General features: G+C 33.7%; 1 protein-coding gene across 4 annotated transcripts; it reads left to right on the top strand.

Moving 5' to 3' along the window:
- Positions 1 to 8,735: 8,735 nt before the first annotated feature.
- LOC107639326 (uncharacterized) lies at positions 8,736 to 13,089 on the top strand. Of its 4 annotated transcripts, none has more exons than XM_016342802.3 (8): positions 8,736 to 9,079; positions 11,095 to 11,175; positions 11,457 to 11,545; positions 11,631 to 11,705; positions 11,823 to 11,923; positions 12,014 to 12,157; positions 12,267 to 12,329; positions 12,615 to 13,089. In XM_016342802.3, the coding sequence occupies exons 1-8, from the start codon at positions 8,957 to 8,959 to the stop codon at positions 12,827 to 12,829; spliced, it is 891 nt and encodes a 296-aa protein (XP_016198288.1). In that variant the 5' UTR covers positions 8,736 to 8,956; the 3' UTR covers positions 12,830 to 13,089. The 4 variants fall into 4 exon arrangements, with proteins under 4 accessions (XP_016198288.1, XP_016198289.1, XP_016198290.1 ...); XM_016342803.3 differs by having other exon boundaries at positions 8,741 to 9,079; positions 12,618 to 13,089; XM_016342804.3 differs by having other exon boundaries at positions 8,766 to 9,353.
- The last annotated feature ends 10,553 nt before the right edge of the window (positions 13,090 to 23,642 follow it).

The following is a 23,642-nucleotide window of genomic DNA, read 5'->3' as shown; positions in this document are numbered from 1 at the left end:
AAAAAAAATCAAAATCAACACACAATTAACCACAGTGACTATGAAAATAAAAAATAACATGCACCTTCGAACTTATTTAACACTCAGATCAAGAACATATATAGAATTAGCACTAAAAGAAAACCCACTTCTTCACATATTCACTTAAATCAAGAGCATATACAAAATTAGCACAATTACACAATAGCAGATTTAAAGTAAAGTTCAACCAATATGACACATAGACAATTTTTTTTAACCACGGGAAATAGTCGAGAGAAAAAAAAACAATCACAAGAAAACCAAGACAAAAACCACAATCACAACAGAAATCGAAAATCATAAAAAGGCATGAACTTCATACTAATAGTAACACCAAAAAACACGAATATGTAAATTAATTGAAATTAAAATACAAACAAAATGTGTAAACTCCAACAATCATCAAGACACAATGTGTTTGAATAGTGACTAAGAATAATACGATATTGTTTCATTGTATCAAAGTTTGAACAATTTTCCTAAAAATAGATATGAAAAAAATGATTTAACTTAACTTGCTGCTAGAAACTATTTTTCTCGGAACCCAGCAGCTAATCAGTGTCCACCCAATACTTAGCAACCAATAGAGATGTTGAAGACCCATTCGAGATGAAGTTCCTCAGTAAGCTACGTAAGCAATACACAACCTCTGTAACCAACAACAGTAAATATCAATTTTCTACCCAAAAATATCAGTAATCTACCCAAAATTATCAAAGAACACATGGAAAACAAAGACATCAAAATATATACATTAGCATAACAACACTATACGTGATAATAGTGGCAAGCCAACAACATTGACCTTTATATGTTTTTTCTTATCCTATCCATGTTCAACCTCCCAATCGACCAATCAAAATAATAAAGGATACAAAACATTTAACTGATATAAAATAATAAATAATAAAAAATAGACCGACAAAAATTCAGAGGAGATAAACTAAACACAATTACACAGTACTAAATTCAAAATAAAATTCAAATAATTTCTTGCAAAACACATTTTTCCAGCCATCAAAAATTATCAACGCGGAAAGAACCAAATAAACAATAAAAAAAATAAAGCCACAATTGTAAAAAATCCAAACCGCAGGAGTAACAATTAATGTTCATCTTCATAATCAACGTCATACACGATATAAACATCGAAAATCAGCCAAAGCAAAACAAGAACTTATAAACGTCTAAACAAATGGATGCAACAAAATTTTTCCGTAATGGCACTAACTAACAGACACAAAAAGAAACAGATACCCAGATAAAAATCAAGACAAAACCCCCAACTCTAAAAAAATCCAAAGACCAAAGAAGACATAAGCTTGATGCTTACAATAACACCAAAAACCAGACACAATAAACCCGTTCAAATTAAGATACATACCAAAAATAGAAGATCAAACAACCATCTTGGAAAAAAGATAAAGTCTAAAGTTAAATTGAGAATGATTTAATATTAATCTAAAAGGAACAAACAGCTAATAAACCAACCACATTTACAACCAACACATAAATTGTCACACACAAATTGAGCTAAAAAGAAAATCTAGTCACAAATACCTCAATAACACAACAAAAAACTTTCCCAAGAGTTCTGCACTCTGCACTCTGGTCTCAACCTAACAACAATGAAACAAACTATTAAAAAACTACGCAGGAAATTATAAAACTCAAAATTAACCAAAATAAAAAACTCCAACAATTTCCAAACAGAAAAAATAAAATAGAATTTATCATAAAACACAGAGAATCAAAATAGTGGAACCCAGCAGCTAATAAGTGTCCACCCAAAACTTAGCCACCAATAGAGATGTTGAAGACCCATTCAACATGAAATTGCTCAGTAAGCTAGGTAAGCAATAACCCAAATCAGTAGCAAATTAACAAACAGTAGTATTGACATGTACAATATCAAATCAGTAGCAAATAGTCCAAATCATTCAATTGCACAGTAATTCAAAAATGATGGCACAATTGAGCTAAAAAGAAAATTTAATCACAAATACCTCAATAACACAATAAAAAACTCCCCCAAGAGTTCTGCACTCTGCACTCTGGTCTCAACCTAATAACAATGAAACAAACTATTAAAAAACTACGCAGGAAATTATAAAACTCAAAATTTACCAAAATAAAAAACTCCAATAATTTCCAAACACAAAAAATAAAATAGAATTTATCATAAAACACAGAGAATCAAAATAATGATTTAAAATAACAACCCTCTTCCAAATAAACTTTTAATTGAATAAACTCAACACTATCACACTGATCATAGCCAATCTCAAATATCAAACCAAACTACACCAAGAAGAAATGATAATTAGATGAAGGGCAAAAATATCACAATAAAAACCCCTCCACAAACTTAAAAATCATAAAACAAACCAAAATCACAGAAAGTCACAAACATTGGGAAAAAAGGGAAACAAACTCTTGTGCAACCTGTAGTTCCTGTGCAACCTGAAAAAAGACCAGAATCAGTTGAAGGGCAAAAATAAGACAACAACAACCCCTCCACAAACTTAAAAAACAAACGAACTATAGAATAAATCAAAATCACAGAAAGTCACAAACATCGGGAAAAAAAGGGAAATGACCTCTTGTGCGACCTGTACTTCCTGTGCAACCTGAAAAAAGACTAGAACCACCTCGCCGATCGGCTCCCGTTAACAGCCGTTGAATAAGCTAGGTAAGCAATAGTCCAAATCAGTAGCAAATTAACAAACAGCAGTATTGACATGTACAATATCAAATCAGTAGCAAATAGTCCAAATCATACAGTTGCACAGTAATTCAAAAATGATGGCACAATTGAGCTAAAAAAAAATTTAGTCACAAATACCTCAATAACACAACAAAAAACTTCCCAAGAGTTCTGCACTCTGCACTCTGGTCTCAACCTAATAACAATGAAACAAACTATTAAAAAACTACACAGAAAATTATAAAACTCAAAATTAACCAAAATAAAAAAACTCCAACGATTTCCAAACACAAAAAATAAAATAAAATTTATCATAGAACACAGAGAATCAAAATAGTGATTTAAAATAAAAACCCTCTTCCAAATAAACTTTTAATTGAATAAACTCAACACTATCACACTGATCATAGACAATCTCAAATATCAAACCAAACTACACCAAGAAGAAATGATAATCAGATGAAGGGCAAAAATAACACAACAAAACCCCTCCACAAACTTAAAAATCATAAAACAAACCAAAATCACAGAAAGCCACAAACATTGGAAAAAAAGGGAAACGAACTCTTGTGCGACCTGTAGTTCCTGTGCGCCTGAAAAAGGACCAAAATCAGATGAAGGGCAAAAATAAGACAACAAAAACCCCTCCACAAACTTAAAAAACAAACGAACTATAGAACAAATCAAAATCACAGAAAGTGACAAACATCGGAAAAAAAGAGAAATGACCTCTTGTGCGACATGTAGTTCCTGTGCGACCTGAAAAAAGACCAGAACCACCTCGCCGATCGGCTCCCGTTAACAGCCGCTGAATCTCTCATGCCGTCGAGATCGGAATCGACCCCAAAGAACTTCCATCTTGAGCGGAGACACGGAATGGCCAAGAAGCGCGAGCGGTCGAAGGAGGACTCAAACTCTATGAGGTTGTGGATATGTTTCTTCCACTATACCAAAACCACCTCGCGGATCGGCTCCCGTTAACAGCCATTGAATCTCTCGCACCGTCAAGATCGGAATCGATGCCAAAAAACGTCCATCTTTAGCGGAGATACGGAATCCCCAAGGAGCGCGACCGGCCGAGCAAGGACTCACGCTCTGTGAGGTTGTGGACACCACCGACAGTAGAGACGTCGCCGGTGACGGAGAAACCATCGAAGAACAGAGAAGAGGAAGAATAAGGAAAAAATGAAAGAAAGGGCAGAAGAACAAGAGCAGGCAAAAGATGGCAGAGGTGGATAGACTGATCCCAAAGAAAAGAGAAAGAAGACGCAAAGAGATGAATCTGGGAAAAGTGGAAGAGGTGAATGGGGTTTCAATGAGAGAGAAGAAGAAGATATCGAAGAGGCAACATTCAGGATAATAATAGAAGAGAGAGATGACAACCTAGTATGAGCTTTAAGTGGGACCCTGAGGTGATAATTTTCAATTTAAAAAAAATTCAAAATTCCCAGAAAATGCCATGTAGGATATGTTTCTTCCACTATACCATTGTTATATAGATAACTAATAGTTATTAATTACAAACATTTATTGCTATCCTTGTATTTATCACTAACATTATTTATTATTTAGTTATTTAATTTATTTTTTATCTGGGCCCACCTTGCTAAAACAAAGTAAATCGTGATTCTCAAATTCTACGAATTTCAGTCACAGATTACCCGAAAATTATTTTACTACAAAATGGAATTCTTACACACAACATCAACAGGACCATGGATACTTATTGCAAAACTTCTAGATTGAAAATAGTGAAAATATATCTATTGTTTTCTCTAAAGGGATAGCGACTATCATGAGAAAGAAGTTTTGTAATATTGCTGATTATAGAGAACAGAGAGAGTTGGGCAGATATCTAGAGGCCATTGTCACCAATGCTAGAAGAGGGAAAAGATAAGTTTAAAGATGTAATTAGAAGAGTCCAAAACAAGCTCAATGGTTGGAAATCCAAGTGTTTATCACTAGCAAGGAGACTAACTCTAGTTACATCAGTCCTAAATCTAACTTTATAAATATCAAATACAACATTAAAGAGTGCCTAAAGGGATATACAACAATGTGTAAAAATTACAGTAAAGCTTTATTTGAAAGGATGAATTTGACCATAAGAGAATGCACCTTCTAAGTTGAAAAACTTTATGTCTCCCAAAACATGAAGGGAAATAGGGTTTAGAAGGTTGGCTTGCTACAAATGATGCATTTTTCCTTAAAATTCTATAGAATATCATAGAGAATCCAAACCTTATTTGGGTTAAGGTTCTTGTGTGTGAATACTACGAGTTTGAATTCCATTCTATGGAAGGAGCTCTTAAAGCTTTTATCGGTGCTTTAAGATAATGTAATCCAATTTATTGGAAATGGCTATACAACTAAGTTCTGGAATGACAATTGGGTTAAAAATGTAGGGGACATCAAACACCTCACTCTAGATCAGATATTGACACCAATTGCTTAGTTTGGGAGTAGACTTATGATAAAGGTAACTAGAATATTAAGAAACTCAAAGAAATTTACCTGCAATCATAATTCAAAAAAATAACTACAATGCTCCCTCTTAAACAATATGAGAAAGACAATATGAAAGATGAAAATACATTGATGGTGGAAAATTTTCAGTAACCTCTACCTATAAAGTTTTGAATCCTTGATTCAAACCTACAAGGTCTATTTGAACACATTTGTTGAATTGGAAATGGTCCCAGAGATCTAAATGTTTCCTTTTGTACATTAATGCATGGTAAAACTCTAACTAACCAAGGAAGAGCTTGATATTTTAGAGGAGATGTTAATCACATTTTAAGGATTAGTTCTAAAGCTTTGACTACTTGAGTGCATCTCCTAAATTCTACAGAAATCCTATTTTTTTCAATTGGAGTGGGAAGAATAGCTAGAGGCGAATCTCAAAAAATAATTTGGAAAAAATCATTATGATAGTTGGAAGGACTATTTCATCACTACGGTAGCATTTGATGGAGAGATAAAGACGGAAAGACTGAGACTGAGAGACAGAGACTAAGAGACAGAGATTGAAATAAATCTCAATATTTTGTTTGGTGCAATGTGGGAGACAGAAATTGAAACAAAAATGAAATTTTAATTTAATTTGTACAAAGGATAAAATTGAAATTAATTAATTGAAATGAAAGTATTTTAGATATAAAATGTTATTAAAGTTTCAGTCTCCATCTCTAAAAATTTTAGTCCCCTGTTTTTCTACTTTTTGGAGGTACTGAAATACTGAAATTTTGGGTACAGAGACAGAAATTTTAGTATCAGTCTTTGAACCAACACACATGATATTGAGTTTCAGTCTCCCAGTCTCTGTCTCAGTATCTCAAAACAAATGCTACCTATATGTTGGTGTCTGTGATACTAGAGGAATAGAGAGTTACATGAAGATAACTATAGAAGGGTTGGTGAAAGAGTTTAATGTTTTAGTGGAATTCAAAATAGGAGAAACAAAAATAGAAAAGAAACTAGAAAGCAGAAGAGATTCAAATTGCATTAATTAGAGGAAGAGATAAGAAAAAAAAAGCAATGTAATAATCAATGTTGGAGAAAAACATGGAAGCAACACGTCGATGTTACATGATTAGATTATATAATATTAATATAGATATTATAGATTTATTTGATGAATTTTTCAAGTTGTCTCAAAATTACTATAATAAGAGCAACTCTAATGAGATTTTTTTGGATATCAATTTTGACTTTACAGTAACTAAACTGATTTGAAATTGAAACTTGCATTAGGTACAATGATACTAGTATCAATAAAGAAAAACTATATCATTTTAAAGAAAGACTAGTAAAAGGATACTATTTGTATATCCGTTAAATCCATTAAATGAACATTATAATTTTGTTATGTAATATTGTTAAATTGAAATAAAATTAAGCATTGGATCGGAGTAACGAATTTCACATTGAGTTTTAAATTAATTTTTATGATATATGATCCCACAAATACTTATGTGGTATTGTGTGGATCCCAAAATAAAATGAAATCAAAATAAAAGTTTAGAGATGCTCTAAGTGTTATCTCTTGGTTGTTATCAACTGATGAGGCATTAATGTGGCACGTTAGACATTTACTTAATAGTGTCACACATACATGGATATTGACTAATTAAAATCGCATAGACCTTGAATGTTTAAAAAGTTTAAGAGTAAACTATCATTTATACCTATAAAGTTAAAAATGCTGACATATCTACTCATAGAAGATGAAAATTACCATTTGTACCCATGAAAGATTGGCTTTTGCAAGAAAAATTACCTAAATCCTAAATAATTAAATAAAATTTCCAAATTACCCTCTAATCTCACAACTACACTAGCGCTTACCTTGCATTCACCACCACTGCCTTCTTTTTCATAGTCACCATCGCCACTACCAACACCTCAAAATTTTTTATTTTAAATTCAATTACATCAAAATCTTCAAATTCAACAACAACCACAAAAGATTCAGATTATTTTGAAAACAAAAGGAATAAAACATTCATCAAATTTAGGGACAAAGAGATGAGCGAGATACAGAAAGAAACAGAGGCAGTAAGGTCCATGTTTCGCCACTATAATCGCTGAAGAAGGTTGTCTCCTTGAGAGGCACTACTATTACTAGACCCAATGACCCTTCTTGTTCTCTTTCACAATAAAGACAGAGTTATGACAGAACATGGAGAAGGTGGTTGCAGTAGTAGTGACGTAGGGAGGGGAGTAGCTCGGTGGTAGCCTCCTTCAGTTGCGACGGAAACCACTGTGGGAGCATCTCTATTGTTGCCATCTCCTCGTGATCTTCAGCCCGCAAAGTCATGCCAGAGCATGGAGAAGGTGGTTGCAGCAGCAGCGATATAGGGAGGAGAGCAGCTCGGCGATGGCCTCTTTCAGCCGCGACGAAAACCACTGCGGGAGTACCTCTGTCATTGCCATCTCCTCGCAATCTTCAACCCCTTTCGCATTCTCTCTCTCTCTCTCTCTCTCTCTCAAATTCAACACCTCTGCCTCAATTTCTCGTCAACCCGTGACGACGACAATGGCGGCAGTGATTTTTCGCGCCTTTACCTTTTCCCTTTCCTCTCCTCTTTTAATTTTTCTCCTTTCTCCAAGTGAATGATTGGAAAACAAATTGGAGTAAAATGTTTTAACTTTGGGTGAGTTGTGACATAAGAAGAGAGCTATAGATGAAGAATTGAAAAGAATGAGACTCACCAAAAATAGTTTAAAAAATTTATTTAATTATTTAGAATTTGGGTAATTTTGTTTGCAAAAGCCAATCTTTCATAAATACAAATAGTAATTTTCATCTTTTATGAGTAAATATGTCAACATCTTCAACTTTTATGGATAAAAAAGATAATTTACTCAAAATTTAATTTCCAATACAAACTCAAATTTTAAAATTGTGTATTCTGAACTTAATAGTGTCACACGTATATAGATATTGACTAAAAATCGCATAGACCTTAAATGTCTAAAAATTAAAAAACTTAATTTCCAATAAAAACTCAAATTCTTCCAAAATTATGTATTCCAAACTTTGACTCGCACACTTAATGCTCACAAAGCATTATGATAGAAGGTTGTTATATATATATATATATATACTTTGTTTTTAAGCTCACGTGAAAATTGAAATTTTTGATGACCATTAATTCTATTTCTTTAATTTCTTAGCTCATTTTATAAAATTTTCAAACATTAAAATAGTCATTTATTTTTTTTATCTTTTTATTTATTTTTATTCTCTAAGATATTTTTTAATCCAATAAGATAAAAATTAATTCATTGTAGATTAATAGACCATTTAAAAAATTACAACTAATAATAAATTATTACAAACACAAAATAAATTCAAATTTTCACTACTTATTTAATATCACCTGAAAACATAAAAATAAAGCCTATCTAACTACTATCTCATAAAAAAAAAAAGCCGAAATACATAAAAATAAAAAAGAAAAATTAGAGAAACGAATTAAAGGGATACGTGTAGAGCACGTTCAAACCAGAGGAGAGTTACTAAGAACTCTCTACAAAGCCCAAATCCAAATCCAAATCCAAATCTAAAGCTGAGAACTGCGGTTTCACACTCCCACACTCATTCCCCTGCTATGTCCTCTTTATCACTTCTCTTTTTCCTAGGGTTTTAGGGTTAGGGTTTCATTTACCAATCTCTTTCTCTTCTCTTTTTCTCTCTCCCCTTCTTTCCCTTCCCAAATAGCCATGGATAGGTACCAAAAGGTTGAAAAACCGAAGCCTGAATCCCCCATCAATGAGAATGAGATCCGAATCACCACACAAGGCGCCATCAGAAACTACATCACCTATGCTTCCTCTCTTCTTCAGGTCCCCTGCATTCTCCTCGATTTCATGCATGTTCCGTTCTTCCCTGCATTCTGGCTTCAATTCGATGAATCGACGATTTTTCTAATTCAAAACGCATCTGTGTTATTTTTGCTATTTATTTGTTTATCTGTGTATTTACTTCGTTATTTCTGTGTTGTTTATGAGTTGTGGTTTTGGAGTGTTCTAAGTCGTTGGGCGTTCGCCAAGGTGATTGTGAACTTGACTTTCAGTTGACGAGGTTTATGTTGGGACTGGTCTCTATTCCGTGATTAAGGTCATTCTGCAATATCTGTTTGGTATTTTAACCCTTGATTGCAATGACGTGGATAAAGGTTCCCTTTATTATTGTTTAAGATTTCATCAGACTAAGTGCAGAGAAAAAGCTTCTGCGTATTGAGTTGATCATAGTATCAAAAACGTGGGCATTATTACCATTGTTTGGATGAGTCAATGGAGGAATGATTAAGTGGAAGAAAATTTCATCTTGAAGTTATTTTGTATTGTTTGATGGATTGGCTGTGTCGATCGGGTGGTACATTGTTCAAATGTGGTATCGTTGAAATATATATTTTGGTTAATGTCTTTATTTTTATATTTTAGAAGATTTTTCATTATTTTAGAATTCCCTATTTTGTTGCTTCTATGCTGTTTTCCTGCATCCTGATTAAAAAGTGGCAGCTAGTGGAATTCTAGAATCCTGGGGAAATTGCGTGGTGTCTGAATTTTGTATTTTCTTAAAGTAGAAACATAGTCAGGCTTTGGGAAGCCCACAAAACCTCCACTTGGGATGGGGAAGGGGCGGAGTGCAGAATTGAGGCTTTGAACCACACACTCTCCTTTCATGTCCTACTGATATTGTGGGAGGGGGAAGAAACCACTAGGAGGTCCTGATGCAAAATTCAATTATGGATTAGTTAATGTCTTAGTTGTATTTTTGAGAGGATAAAATACTAAATAATTGAACATTATTTGTTAATGGGAATATTTACTAGAGTTAAGATACAGAGGTCATTTTAAATGATTGTGATTCTCTAGATGTCACATTTCTAACTGAGTTAAAACATAAATGAAAAAGAGTTACACACCTAGATGATCCTTAAACATGGCAGGGAATTATTCGAAGCTTCAAATTAGGAATTTGTCTTGTAGAATTAGCTAAAATCAAAAGAATCCAATATATTAAGAAATATACCAAATGAGAAGTGAAATTGTCATAATTTAGTAAGTCTCCAAATCGTCTGATTTTGTCCTTTTATGTTGTGATTCTGTAGTTTTTCTTGTATTAGTCAAACATGCACAACGATTTTTTTTATATTTTTAATGCAATTCATAAATGCACACAACTTTTACGTTAAATTCTCTTCTTAAACATAAAATACAGCTTCATTTTTTAACTTTTTTTAGGTGGGCTTACCAGTTTGTGTTTGTAAACTTAGCAGACCTGATATTGTTTTCTTTAGTTAACCTACTTATTCTAGCAAATTTTGAACTGACTACAATAATCATATATTATCCTGCTGTGTGGGATTGACTATGTCGAATAATGTTGCTCTTGAACTGTATTAAAAGCCACATTTTTAATCCTTTCATCTGTAAAGTTAATTTGATCTTTATTGAACATTTTATTTGGACTGTATTATTTATCGCATTCTTGCGCCGAGGCTTCTATTGGTCTTCTTCTCACCTGGGCATAGCCTCCTTAGACGTGTGTTCTTACCATTTGGTGCTAGTTGATGCTTACTATCTCACTGTCTTCTGTTTCTTTAGTAAATGCCATTGCAAGATTGTAATATTATCAACTGATTCTTCAAGTGACTGTTTGTGGTTGAATTATGACTGACTTCTTTGCTGCAAGTTTTTCAATATGACATGTACTTTGTATTGTTCTTGTGCTTGTGACTACAAATGATTTGCAATATTCATAACTTGTTTTTATCTAATTCTACTAGAAAGTAGTTGTGATTTGTTTTATGACTCCCGTTTTTCTTTGTTTCCATATGTTGTAACTCGTACAGGAAAAACATGCAAGAGAGATTGTCTTGAAGGCTATGGGACAAGCAATCAGCAAGACAGTTGCCATTGCAGAGATTTTAAAGGTCAAATTTCTTTGCAAGATATTTCTTTTGCTCTTGGCGAATGTACCCTGACAATTATGGGAATGAAAATCTAGTATATCTTTCCAATAAAAGAGTTGAAGATATCAAAGTGTTGCAAGTAACTCTATAGTTACTTTTAATTGATGAAAGAACATTCACGAAGCTCCCAGACCAGTATATAAATGGTTGCCACAAGTTACAGAAAAGAGTTAAATTATTAGAAGTGTAATACTTTGGGGCTACATTTTATTATTCCCTAATTGAATTACCTTATTAAACAGAAGAGGATTTCTCAGCTGCACCAAGATACTGCCATCAGCTCGGTCAGCATAACAGATGTGTGGGAACCGATTGAAGAGGGTCTTGTACCGTAAGTTAAAAGTTTTAACCTTTTCTGCAAATGCATCTTTTTATGTATGGGTGGTAGAGTTTCTGAACATCAACATTCAATGCAGTGTTGAAATGACTCGTCATGTCTCTATGATCTCAATCACCTTATCAACTAGAGAATTAAACAAAAACTCTCCAGGGTAAGTTGTTAAAGAACTAGGAGAATTTTATTTCCAATCTTCTCATTGAGTTGAATTACTCCTCTTATAATGGATTGCAAGGAACAAATTTTAAGCTAGATATGATTTTGTTTATAGGTATCAAGCTCCACTTAATGTGGAACAACCAAAACCACAATTCAATTATCAACAGCAACTGGTAAAGCAAGCACCTGCTCCGTATAATGCTGTAAATGAAGGTAATCCCTTATGTATATAATGAAACACTAATGTGTTATCTATGCTATAAATTGAAGTCTTTATTCATCTAGTCTAATTTGTTCCTCTAGACTCTTATGGCCGTGGTCGAGGTCGAGGACGGGGACGGGGGAGAGGCAGAGGAAGGAATTGGGGGAGGGGTGGTTATGGTTATCAAGGTGGTTATGGAAATTATCAAGGTGGATATGGTTATTACCAGGGTGGGTATTATCAAGGTATGAACTTCAACTAGGATATTCTGTTGGTTAATGTTTTGATGCTAAAACTCTCATTTTAATTATTCCCCCTCCCCTCTTCTTTTTGATTGTGTTCATATCTTTTCAGATAATGGTGGGTATACAAATCGAGGCCGAGGAGGTGGGCGAGGCAGAGGTTGGGGGTATCGTAGTAAGTTTACTCGATTCGATTCTTAGATCATTGCTTGTGCTGGTGATTAATTTAATATGAGGACTTATTCATTTTGGATTGTTTGAAGGACTGATTTGCTGAGTTTCATTCTGGTGCTTGTTATGGGACTAAGTCTCTTTTGTTGTTAATAGCTTCTCTTTGTGGCTCTTCTTTTTTCTTCTTTTTGATGTATGCTACTTAGTTTTATATTCTTTTTAGTTTATGCTAATGCTTGGGATCAATATCATTGTTTACTGATCGGTTTCAACATTTGCAATAATATAGCAGGTTATGATGGTGGTAGAGGTGGAGGTGCAGGTTATGAAGGGGGAAGAGGCGGAGGTGCAGGGTATGAGGGTGGAAGAGGCGGAGGTGCAGGTTATGATGGAGTCAGAGCTGGTGGTTATGAAAGGGGCAGAGGTGGAAATAGGGGTTATGGCCGTGGTAGGGGACGTATTGGAGGACGTACAAGGGGTGGTGGTGGCGGCAACCAGGTGTGATAGCAATGGATAATTTATGTCGTTCTTGCTAAATGCTTGCCTTGACCATTGAGGAGAATTATTAAGCAGTATTTTATGTTTTTATATCATGAAACTGGAATGGGCAAGGTTTTGTTCATCTTTTTACATTTAGCCGGAAAGCATTTTGGTTTTATATGATTGCTGTAATTCATTTCAACTTTTTACGGTTGCTAACACCATATTTTTATCTGTATCTAGTTTCCATGTGATTTTAAATTGATCAAGGTAGTTTTTTGTTATAGCCTTGCAAATATATCTGAGCAGATACATACCTCATTTAAAGAAAAATTAATTGTTCAGCAACTGATCAGTGTGCTGACTGCTACATGTTAAGGGAACACCTATTTTATTTTACTATATATTTCTTACGTGAAATATAATTAACGTTATTTCGTATATGTTAGACTAGGACGGATGGGTTGTGCACTCATTTAATAGTACTTTCCGCTGCATGTTTGGTTCTAAAATACAAAAACAAATATATATTTAGATTGAAACTCAAATATGTTACTATTTGTAACTTATAATTTGGAAGAAAGACAGACTGGGAATAGAGATGTTTTGGTAATGTGTTTGGTGTAAGAAATATAAGATTAAATTATGTCTTAATATTATGTCTAATATTATGTCTGATTTAAGATAAAATTAAAAATTTAAATAAGTAGAATTTCTAAAATATTCATACTAACTAAAAAACTCAAAATAAAATCCTAACCTATTTAGCCATTTCCTTAACCCTGTCCCTTTCCCACTTTCCCCTTCTCTCTGTTTTCTCGTTCTCTCTCTCATCTTTGTACTCCTTTCTCTGGCAAACCAGTGGCAACGGTGGCTTCTTTCCACGACAACGACTGTCCTTCATCGAACCATCCTCGATGGCTTCAACCAGAGCAGCGTTTCTCCACTCCTCCACGATTGCGTCTTTCCCTTCTTGAATCGCTGCAAGGCTGTTCAGCACTACCATAGCCTTCTTCGCTATGTCGAACCCCTGTTCTGCCACAAGCTCTACTAGTGCCCTCACTGCGCCTACGTTCATTACTCGCTCCTTTCCATTCCTTGTTTGGCGGCAGCAACTCCTCTCTCTGCTGCCGTCGTCTCCTCCTCCTTCCTTTCTCTTTTCTACTGCCCTCTGTTCTGTCTTCTGTAGCGTGTTCTTCTCTTTTATTTTCTGATTCTAAAATCTTTTTGTTTATGAGATAATTGAATCTGATTTTGAAATGTTTATGAAATTGTTATTGTTTTTGGTATTATTGTTGTTTTTGGCGGCGGATTGGTGATAGCGGAGCTATGGTCTGTGTTTACTGTTTAGGATTGACAAATGTGAAATAGGTGTTGGCAGCGGGAAAATGTAAAGGATAAACTTAAAATATGAAATTTTAAAAGGTATTTTAGAAAAAAAAAATATTAATAAATTTCAGTTTCTGTCATTTAAAATTTTTGGAATTTTTTTAAATAAATAATTTAATTATTTTAATTACTGAAATATGTAATTTATAGCATATTTATTAATTTACATCACATTGATTTATTTCGTTTATCGTATAAATTAGATATATTCATAATTATCTCATTTCAAATAATAGAAAAGATAGGAAGTTTCAAATAAGTGAATAACAGAAAAGATGAACGGTTTCAAAATAAAATTACTCGTTTAAAATAAATAGATTATTTTTTTATAAACTAACCCATTTAAACTAATAGTAAAAAAATTTAGTGTTAATTTACTTCGTTTTTAAGTATGTTTTATTAAAAAAATATACATTAAAATTTAGCTCCTAAATTACTTACAGAATATTTGTATATATTTATACATATAATAATTAAATTGTCATAATAGAATAAAAGAAATTGTAATAAATAAATAATCTAAATTGCTTACAATAATATAATAATTTTTTTATGAAATATTAAATATATTTTTCTACAGAATCAGTAGTATTTGGTTTTATTATTGGCATTGCAACGTATTATTATGAAATTGATTTTGTTTTATTATGAAAAAAAATAAGCATGACGAAGGTGTTGCGTTAAAAGAGGGAGATGTGGTGAAGTGGTTGAGTTAAATCAGTTACAAACTTATAATAAAATAGTAAAGAAACTTTAGAAATTTGGATATGTGGCCTAAAAATTTGATCTTTTTTATGTATTTTTTTTATTAGTTTAAATAGGTTAGTTTTAAAAAAAATAATGAGTTAATTTTAAATGGATAATTTTAAACTACCTGAATTAGTTAGTTAAAATTTAAAAGTACCTTTTTTTCCTATTATTTTGAAATTGTCCATCTTTCTTATTTTTTAAAACATTCTATTTTTAAGAGTTTAGTTTAATTTAAATTATTAATATTTTTTATTATTTTTAAAATTATATTTCATATTTGTAAATACACATATCTCGTTTATACTATAAACGAGATAATTATGAATGTATTTTGTTTACACCGTAGACGAGATATGTGTATGTTTTTATATTTTATATATCTCGTTTACAGTATAAACGAGATACATTCATAATTATCTCAGTAAACGAGATAAATCAATGCCATATAAATTAATAAATACGCTACAAATTATATATTTTGGTAACTAAAATAATTTAATTATTTATTTTAAAAAAAATTCTCTAAAATTTCCTCTTCTGTATTTTTATTTTTTGTAAGTATTAGAAAGACTGAAATTTTGTATCTCTAAAATAATATTTTAGTTTCAGTCTCTAACTATCAAATATAATACTAATCTCAATCTTAGTACCCAAAAAAACGTAATCTTAGGAATTTAACCTTTATATCTACATAACGGGTGTACAAAAAAAATTATAATTTTTTTCATTTTGAACCATTTAATTTAAAAATTTTTCACATATTTAATATGCCATCTACAAGTACTTCAGGTTTTCCCTACAAACTTTGTTTCTGTGAAGCCAATGCAATACTAGTCTCCTGATTATTAGAGTTTTTGCTGGTCATATGAAAAATATAATCAAACTTAATATATCCTAATAAATAATTTTGTAATAAATATAGACATTAAAAGAAAATATTAACTAATCTAAGTAAATGAAAAAAAGTTAGCAAAATTTCATATGACATATTTTTTGGATCATTACTGAAATTTTAGGTAAAATATTACAAATTCAATATTATATTATGAAATAAAATTTTCATTTTATTAGGTAACAAGCAAGCAAACATAAAATAAACATGACATATCACATTGCCTCCACAAGAAGGAATTATATTAGAAGACAACTTTTGATTATGCTAACCGAGGATAAAAGAAACTAAAACAGTAATAATATTACACTATCACAAAAAATCTGATTGGATGTTATATGCAATTAGATAAGGAATTCAATCTTGAACCAAAACAAATTGCATAAAGAACAAATCAAGTTTGGTAGAAAACATTATTTTCTTTTAAAAAAGAAGAAATGACAAAGATTTTGCCAAACCATGCCATTATTCTCTCATAAGTAACAAATGCACACAGAAATCAAACAACATGAAAGACTAACATTGAAAAATATCGGGCCCAAGCATACATAATTAATTTTCTAATATACTTGACCGAAGCATGCTCACATCGTTTGTAACTACTATTACCAAGTTCAGGACACTTCATATTGTTAAGAAAATGGGGACATTGTTTCTCTTGTTCTTGAACCATCATTTGCACGACCTTGTCATTGCTCTTCAACTGAAGAAGACTATTCCATACACCCACAATTTCCTTGATAACTTTTACTGCATTAGGTAAAACCCTGACAATGATCAAGTAAGTGTTTCAAGTGGTTCCAAGTTTGCAGAGCTGGTTGCTCTTCTATCAAAAAATTTTTTCCTAAAAAGAGGCTAGATAATAAAATATTAGTAGAAATAACTTGAGAAGTAATAGGAAGATTGCGAACAATAGTAGGAATCATAGGGTTTATCCATTCTAGAGGATTAGTACCATTAACAACAGGGGAGACAGCTGTTGTTGGATAAGCTTCACTAATAGGGATTTTCATGAACCCATATCACAGGATCATAAGCATAAACAACATAATCAATGATGCAATTAGCACTCCTTCATACAATGTCTTCATTTGATGATGTTATGAATGAAGCAACAACAATGAACCATCACATAATTAGTCATAAGTAAACCAAACAACTATTGACTTAATGATTGTCCTTTGCATAATTTCTTGTCTTAATAGTGAAGCCATCAAGGATTGAAGATAATTGATGCAAACACTGCAAGATCCGCCTTTTGGTTTCAGTCTACTACCTAACTAATATCAAGTACCAACCAACAAGCCTAGGATTGGAAGCATGTTCTAAAAGCTGCATATCAACCATGTAATTTACTTGGATAATGGTAAGATTAAGCTAGCATGCTGATTCTGCATTCAGAATAATAAGTAAACTAAACTCTGCCTGTACATATGGAAAGTTTCTTGTTTCCTTCGGTGGCTCATAAAGAGAAAGATTAGAAACTTCTTGAAAGAAACAATATAAAAACAAAAATTTCTCTAGGAATTTAACTTGTGTGTTCAATTCTTGTAGATGAAATGAAGGATTGAGCAATAGAAATCAATATTATTACTTTTAGAGAAACATCATTAATATGAGTAGAAAATTAGTAAACAAGAATCAGTATTATTACTTACTAAAGGAAGTTCCCTTCTTTTTATTTTTATCATTTTCATTTATTTTTATTTCTTTTATTTTTAGTTTAGTAAATTAAAATCTAGAATATGTAAAATAGACAATGATTCACTAATTGTAACCATATAACTATGTCATCAACCATCTCATTTTAGGCTAGATGATGCAGGGACGTCGTTTGAGGAAAATAAGCACACATCTTTTGTTCATATTCAAACCAACTTCAACTTCATTTCATAAACAAATGGTACATGAGTTACTTGTACTAATGAAAAAAAAAAATTTTCATAACTCAGATAATGTGAGACTAATACATAACACAAAATTCACTATTGTAAACAATATGAGACTTGTATTCTCTTATTATAATTAACTAATATAATTAACCTACTAACTCTATTTGCTCCCACGTTACTAAATCTTGTGACATGTAACAAAATTGTCATTATCACCTATCGTTAGTTATTTCCATTGTCATGCATGTTTGGGAACATCTATTAATATAGAGAACTTAGATAGTTTGGCCATTGAGACTATCCAAGTGTCAACTAATCCGATTTGGTTCCACTATTCATGTCATGTATGTTTACCAACTTTGTGTGCCGAACCTCATTGGTCTAACGTGTATACGTTGTTGGATGGCCATTACATATCAGCCATTAGTCTACTTGAACTTTTGGCAAATAGGTATGCAGTAAACGAAAGAGAGATAATTGTAAGGTATAAACCCATTGGAATGACAAGAAACTCTCATTTAAGCTCATCCTTAGAACCTATTTCTGCTATAACCTATGCAGTGGTTTCAAAAACTTTTGAATTGGTGGATAATTCAAAATAATGACGTCTCAAATAAGATAAAATTTCCCTCGCCTCCTGTGTTATATTATAGCAGGCTTCACATGCATATGAGAGAGAGAGAGAGAGAGAGAGAGAGAGAGAGAGAGAGAGAGAGAGAGAGAGAGAGAGAGAGAGAGAGAGAGAGAGAGAGAGAGAGAGAGAGAGAGAGAGAGAGAGAGAGAGAGAGAGAGAGAGAGAGAGAGAGAGAGGTCTTCATGCTTTTGTATGTGTATTGATTTCTTGAAACAAAAGGTGGAATTTGCACAATATGGCAGAAATGTGTGACTCGCTTGAAACTCTCTCAACCAAGAGATCTGATTGGGTCATCAAGGTATGAGTAGTCAGAATCTGGGGAGGCCAGGTCGAGGGAACAATTATGATGGTAGAGCTCTAGAGTTTGTCATGCACGATTGGAAGGTTAGTTAGCATCAAGTTGATTGATTTTCAATACTTACATTTTACATATTTGTTCTTTGTGGTCAATTGTTAAGTAGTTGTATTAATCATGTTTAAATAGGGCAATAGGATGCATTATACGGTTCGTAAATCTGTGGTAAGGGTTTTCAGGCTTGTTTTGCCAGAGGGACAAGAATATAGTATGTCTAATTTCATAGTGATTAAGAAAAAATTGTGAATGAAGAGCAGCTTGATGAAGTATAGGATCATTTTATTACAAAGAAGTTGAGTTGTGCATATTGCTCAACCGATGTTCCCATATCAGTACTTTATCATCAGGCATATTTAATCCATTTTTCATGTAGAAAAGCTCAACGATCATGTTTTGTTTGGTAAGTAAATTTAATAAGGTTATAAAATATTCTAAATAGTTAATAAAATAGGTCTTCATGTTCTGTTTGGATATTTTTTTGTTTTTTAGATGTCCTTGCTCAGGTAATTGGGAAGGAAGATCTCAAAGATTTAGTTACTAAACATGGGAAGGAGATCGAACTGTTGGTGGTTTAAATTAAGGATATTGAGTAAGTTGGTGATTTGAGATTTTTTACAAGTAGAACTCGATCAACTATACTTTATTTGGTGATTTGCTGGATGTTATATAACCCTTTCTTGATGCTGATATATGGGAACCTCTTTTAGTTATTATTTCAACTTTTAGAGCGAAGGAGTGAAATGGTACATGGATGGTAATGTGGTTTATGTGTCTGTTTGGTGTATATTCATGAACTAGTTTTTCACTAAATTATTTAACACGGACCCACTAAAACAGGGAAACTTAACATGCAGAGTAGTTTTGACACCTCCAATTCCTCATATTAAGGAGCGGAGTCTTTTAGGAACAAGTATGTATGGAAAATTATTTTAGCACTAATAAAAGAGAGAACAGAGCAGGATTAATGTTAAACTATGAATTTTACATTCTTTGGCAACATACAAGATGACAGCCAACTTTCATCACAAAGGATAAGTCATATCTCAACTCATTCATATAGGTTTGGCACAGAGGAACTTTGAGGAGGATTGTGCTCTATAGACACAATTGAGGATGTTTTGAATACAAGTGAGGTATGTGTACTAGAAGTCTCTGGTACGAGTTGTGAGATGGATCGGGAACTTGCGAGTTGAGGCAGTCGTCGGATTTTTTAACTAGAGCAATGGGGGTGGTACATGCAAAAACACTCCGATGCCCAAGTCAGAATGGATTTGAGAGATATAAGGTGTGAGAAATAAGTGACGTACTTGAGTGGGGCCTCTGGCTCCCCTCTATATAGCTGGTGGTAGTTATCTCATCTTATTTTGTCTAGCTAAGATAAGGGAGGTATTTGAATTCGAATGTCAGTTAGAGACTGTAAGGCCAATTTGGGCCGTCAGAAGGGGCCATCCTCAGGTAACCGGGTCGGAGGCCGTCCCGGTGTGGGACCTGGGAGTCGGGTTCGTAGCAGTTACCCCGAGCAAGAGAGAGAGTGTGCTCAGTCTCATCGCTAGGAGAACCTTTACTTGCCGTTGTGGCTTGGTAGGGAGCTTGTTTGTTTGAGTTACTCGGTTGAGGTCGGCGAATCAGAGATTTCTTGGTTGTTTCATGATCAGGCAAGGAACGCGCTGTACAGCATGGGATATCGTTTAAACCTTGGTTGGTTTGAGCGTCTTATCACACGCTCGTTTTTCTCGAAGGAAAGACTGTCAGTTGCATTTTTCAAAGCATCATAATGGCATTTAATGTGAGGGGACGTTTTAGTCTTTCCCTCCATTTTTGCCTTTTACATTTTTATTTTTAAAAAACACTTGGTTACCGCTTCTATTTCTTCTCTTTATTTTCTTCGCTTTCAGTTTTTTCCCTTCTTCTTTTTCTTTGCTTCACATTCTCCTTTCTACCGTTTCGCACTCTTCTCTCTGTCGCTTCAAATTTTCTGGTCCGTTCGTGCATTTCGTGTGTTCCTCCAGTGCTTTGAGTTGCTCCTTGATCTTCGTTTTACTTTAGTCTTTCATCAGGTTGGTATTTTTCTCCTTCTTTTGGCGCATGTTTTGACTATTTGTTTTTGCATTTTTCCTTTCGTCTAGTCTATGTTCTGCATTTCTTTATGTTGGGGTTATTTTCTGGGTAGGATTAGTGATTTATTAGAGGGAGTGAGCACCACTATTCTGGGCCAAGTTTCAGTTTGTGTTAGATAGATTTGGTGTTTGTGTGATTTTCTTCTATCTGGTTTTGGTGGGTTGATGGTGGTGCCCCTCTCCCTTTTTAGGTATGATCCGGCGGAGGAGTGAGGGCATTGGAGCTCCCGTGGTCCCGATCGGTGGTGTTCCTCGAACGTATTACTGGGTGACCTCTGATGTCTAGGGAACGCCATCTCGGGTGATGGAGGTAGATCTCCAGTGGCTCCGCAATCAAGGGGCAATCTGTGGAGGCAGCGATACGGAGCGTCAGTATGAGCTCGTGCTCCCAGGGGCCGACGAGAGGATTTGCTACATAAACCCCGACTCGCCCAAATTGCTGACTGGATGTGGGTATATGAGTGATCTTTACGCGGATGGGGGTGCATCTCCCATTTTCGAAGTTTGTCCAAGCGCTGTTGAATCATTACTCTGTGGCGCCCTCTCAGCTGCATCCTAATAGCTGGGCCGCCATTTGGACCTTCAAGTTAGTTTGCGAGTACTTGGAGCTTCCAGTGCGGAGTGATGTATTTTTCTTCTATTTTTTCTGTACCTTACCGACCAAGGAGGAGAAGCACAAAAAGGGGTACGTGTCATTTAGAGTCCAGCCTAACTGACATATATTTGGCTTGTTTGAAGATTCCTTTCACAGGTTCAAGAGGGAGTACTTCAAGGTGCGCAAGATAAAAACCATTCAATTGAGCACAAGATAAACCATAAAATAGTAGTTTATCAAACTCGCCACACTTAAACATCAGCATGTTCTCATGCTTAGCTCAAGGCGATTAAAAGACTAAATAAGGGGAAGTAAGACTCATGAGATGCAACCTATATATGAATGCAACTATATGCTAAGATAATTCTGTCTATCTGGTCGAAAACAAACAAGTTCTCCAAGACAAATATAAATCAAATTCCACTAATTCAAATCATACAGTAAAGACAAGTAAACTTGTAAGAAGGTGGCTTATGAAAGCAGGGAACACAGAATCAAGCATTGAATCCTCACTAATAGTGTATATGCACTCTAATCACTCAAGTATATAGGGTAATCACTCTACTCTTCTCTAGTCATGCTTTCTAAACTTTGTTCTTCACCTAACCAATTAACAAACATTTAATGTACCAATGCAAACATCATGAGGTCTTTTCAAGGTTGTAATGGGGCTAAGGCAAGGGTGAGAATATATGTATGGCTAAGTGAGCTATAAATTGAATCCTTGAATAGTCTAAGCTCTCACCTATACACACACACACACACTCTATATAACTTCTAAAATTATGCTTAGCTACCTAAAATTCCCACTTTTTCATCTCATACTCATGCATCAACTTTTCCTTTGATTTATATCACATATGCATTGATCTTTTATTAACTTAACATTGGGGTAATTTTGTCCCCTTATTCATTTATTTATTTATTTAATTGAATATTTTTGGATTGTTTTTAAATATAAAAGTAAATATAATATATCAATGCACATGGATTTTTAATTTTTCTGGTCTCACATTAGTAGGTACCCAAATTCCTAATATTTTATTAAAGTAGAAACATAATACATTCCCTATTAACCCATGTTCCCACAGTCTCCCCACACTTAGTTAATACACAATCTCTATCTTAAGCAAACCAAAGATTCAATTGGGGTATTTAATTGCTTTTTCGCTTAAGATTAGTGATGTGGTAAAATATAGAACAAATGGGGATTAAAAGGCTCAAAGTGGCTAACAAAGGTAATTGAGAGGGTAGGCTATTTGGGATAAGTGGGCTAATAACAAATGATGGCCTCAATCATATGCATGCATATAAATACACTAAACATTGGACATATAGAATGGAACAAAATATAGATTACAATCATGGAGAAGAAAACACACAAGAATAAAATATTATGGTTAAATAGTGTAACCATGTAATTAAGCTCAAATCTCATAGGTTATGTGTTCTTAGCTCAAAACCATGTTCCAATTTACAATCTTCAAACAAGTTTTAACACAAAAGTTTTTATTTAAATTAGTGAAATTTTTTCAAAAATAGGGTCTTAAAAAGAAACTTATTGTTTTTCAACCAAATAGAATATACATGTAAACACTTATTACTATGCAATCTATCCTATCCTAATAAAAGAAAAATAACCTATTGGTGTTAAAAGAGAGCAATTACCTCCGAAAGTCAGGTACTGACCGACCTCCCCACACTTAAAGCTTGGCACCGTCCTCGGTGCCATCAGTCAGGAACAAAGGGGGGTTGTTAGCAGCATCTCCACAATCGGGATTGTCATGGCTCCCTGTGCTAGTAGATGAAGTGGAGTCTGGAGTATCTGGGTCTTCTTCAGGTGGGTGATTGGTGCACGAAATTGTTATCTCAACTGCGCCAACAACTTGGTACGCACGATCATAATCTCAATTCTTTTTCACAACTCCACACAACTAACCAGCAAGTGCACTGGGTCGTCCAAGTAATAAACCTTACGTGAGTAAGGGTCGATCCCACGGAGATTGTCAGCTTGAAGCAAGCTACGGTCATCCTTGTAAATCCCAGTCAGGCGGATTCAAAAGTGTTATGAGGTTTTGATATAAAAAGATAAATAAAACAGAAAATAAGATAAAGTTACTTATGTAATTCATTGGTGGGAATTTCAGATAAGCGTATGGAGATGCTTTGTTGCTTCTGAACCTCTGCTTTCCTATTGCCTTCTTCCAACCATG

The sequence above is a fragment of the Arachis ipaensis genome, chromosome B4 (genome assembly GCF_059453495.1).
Source record: "Arachis ipaensis isolate K30076 ecotype BB chromosome B4, ASM5945349v1, whole genome shotgun sequence".
NCBI classification, from domain to species: Eukaryota; Viridiplantae; Streptophyta; class Magnoliopsida; order Fabales; family Fabaceae; genus Arachis; species Arachis ipaensis.
Note: the sequence above shows the minus strand (reverse complement) of the source record. Positions and strands in the feature narration are given on the sequence as shown.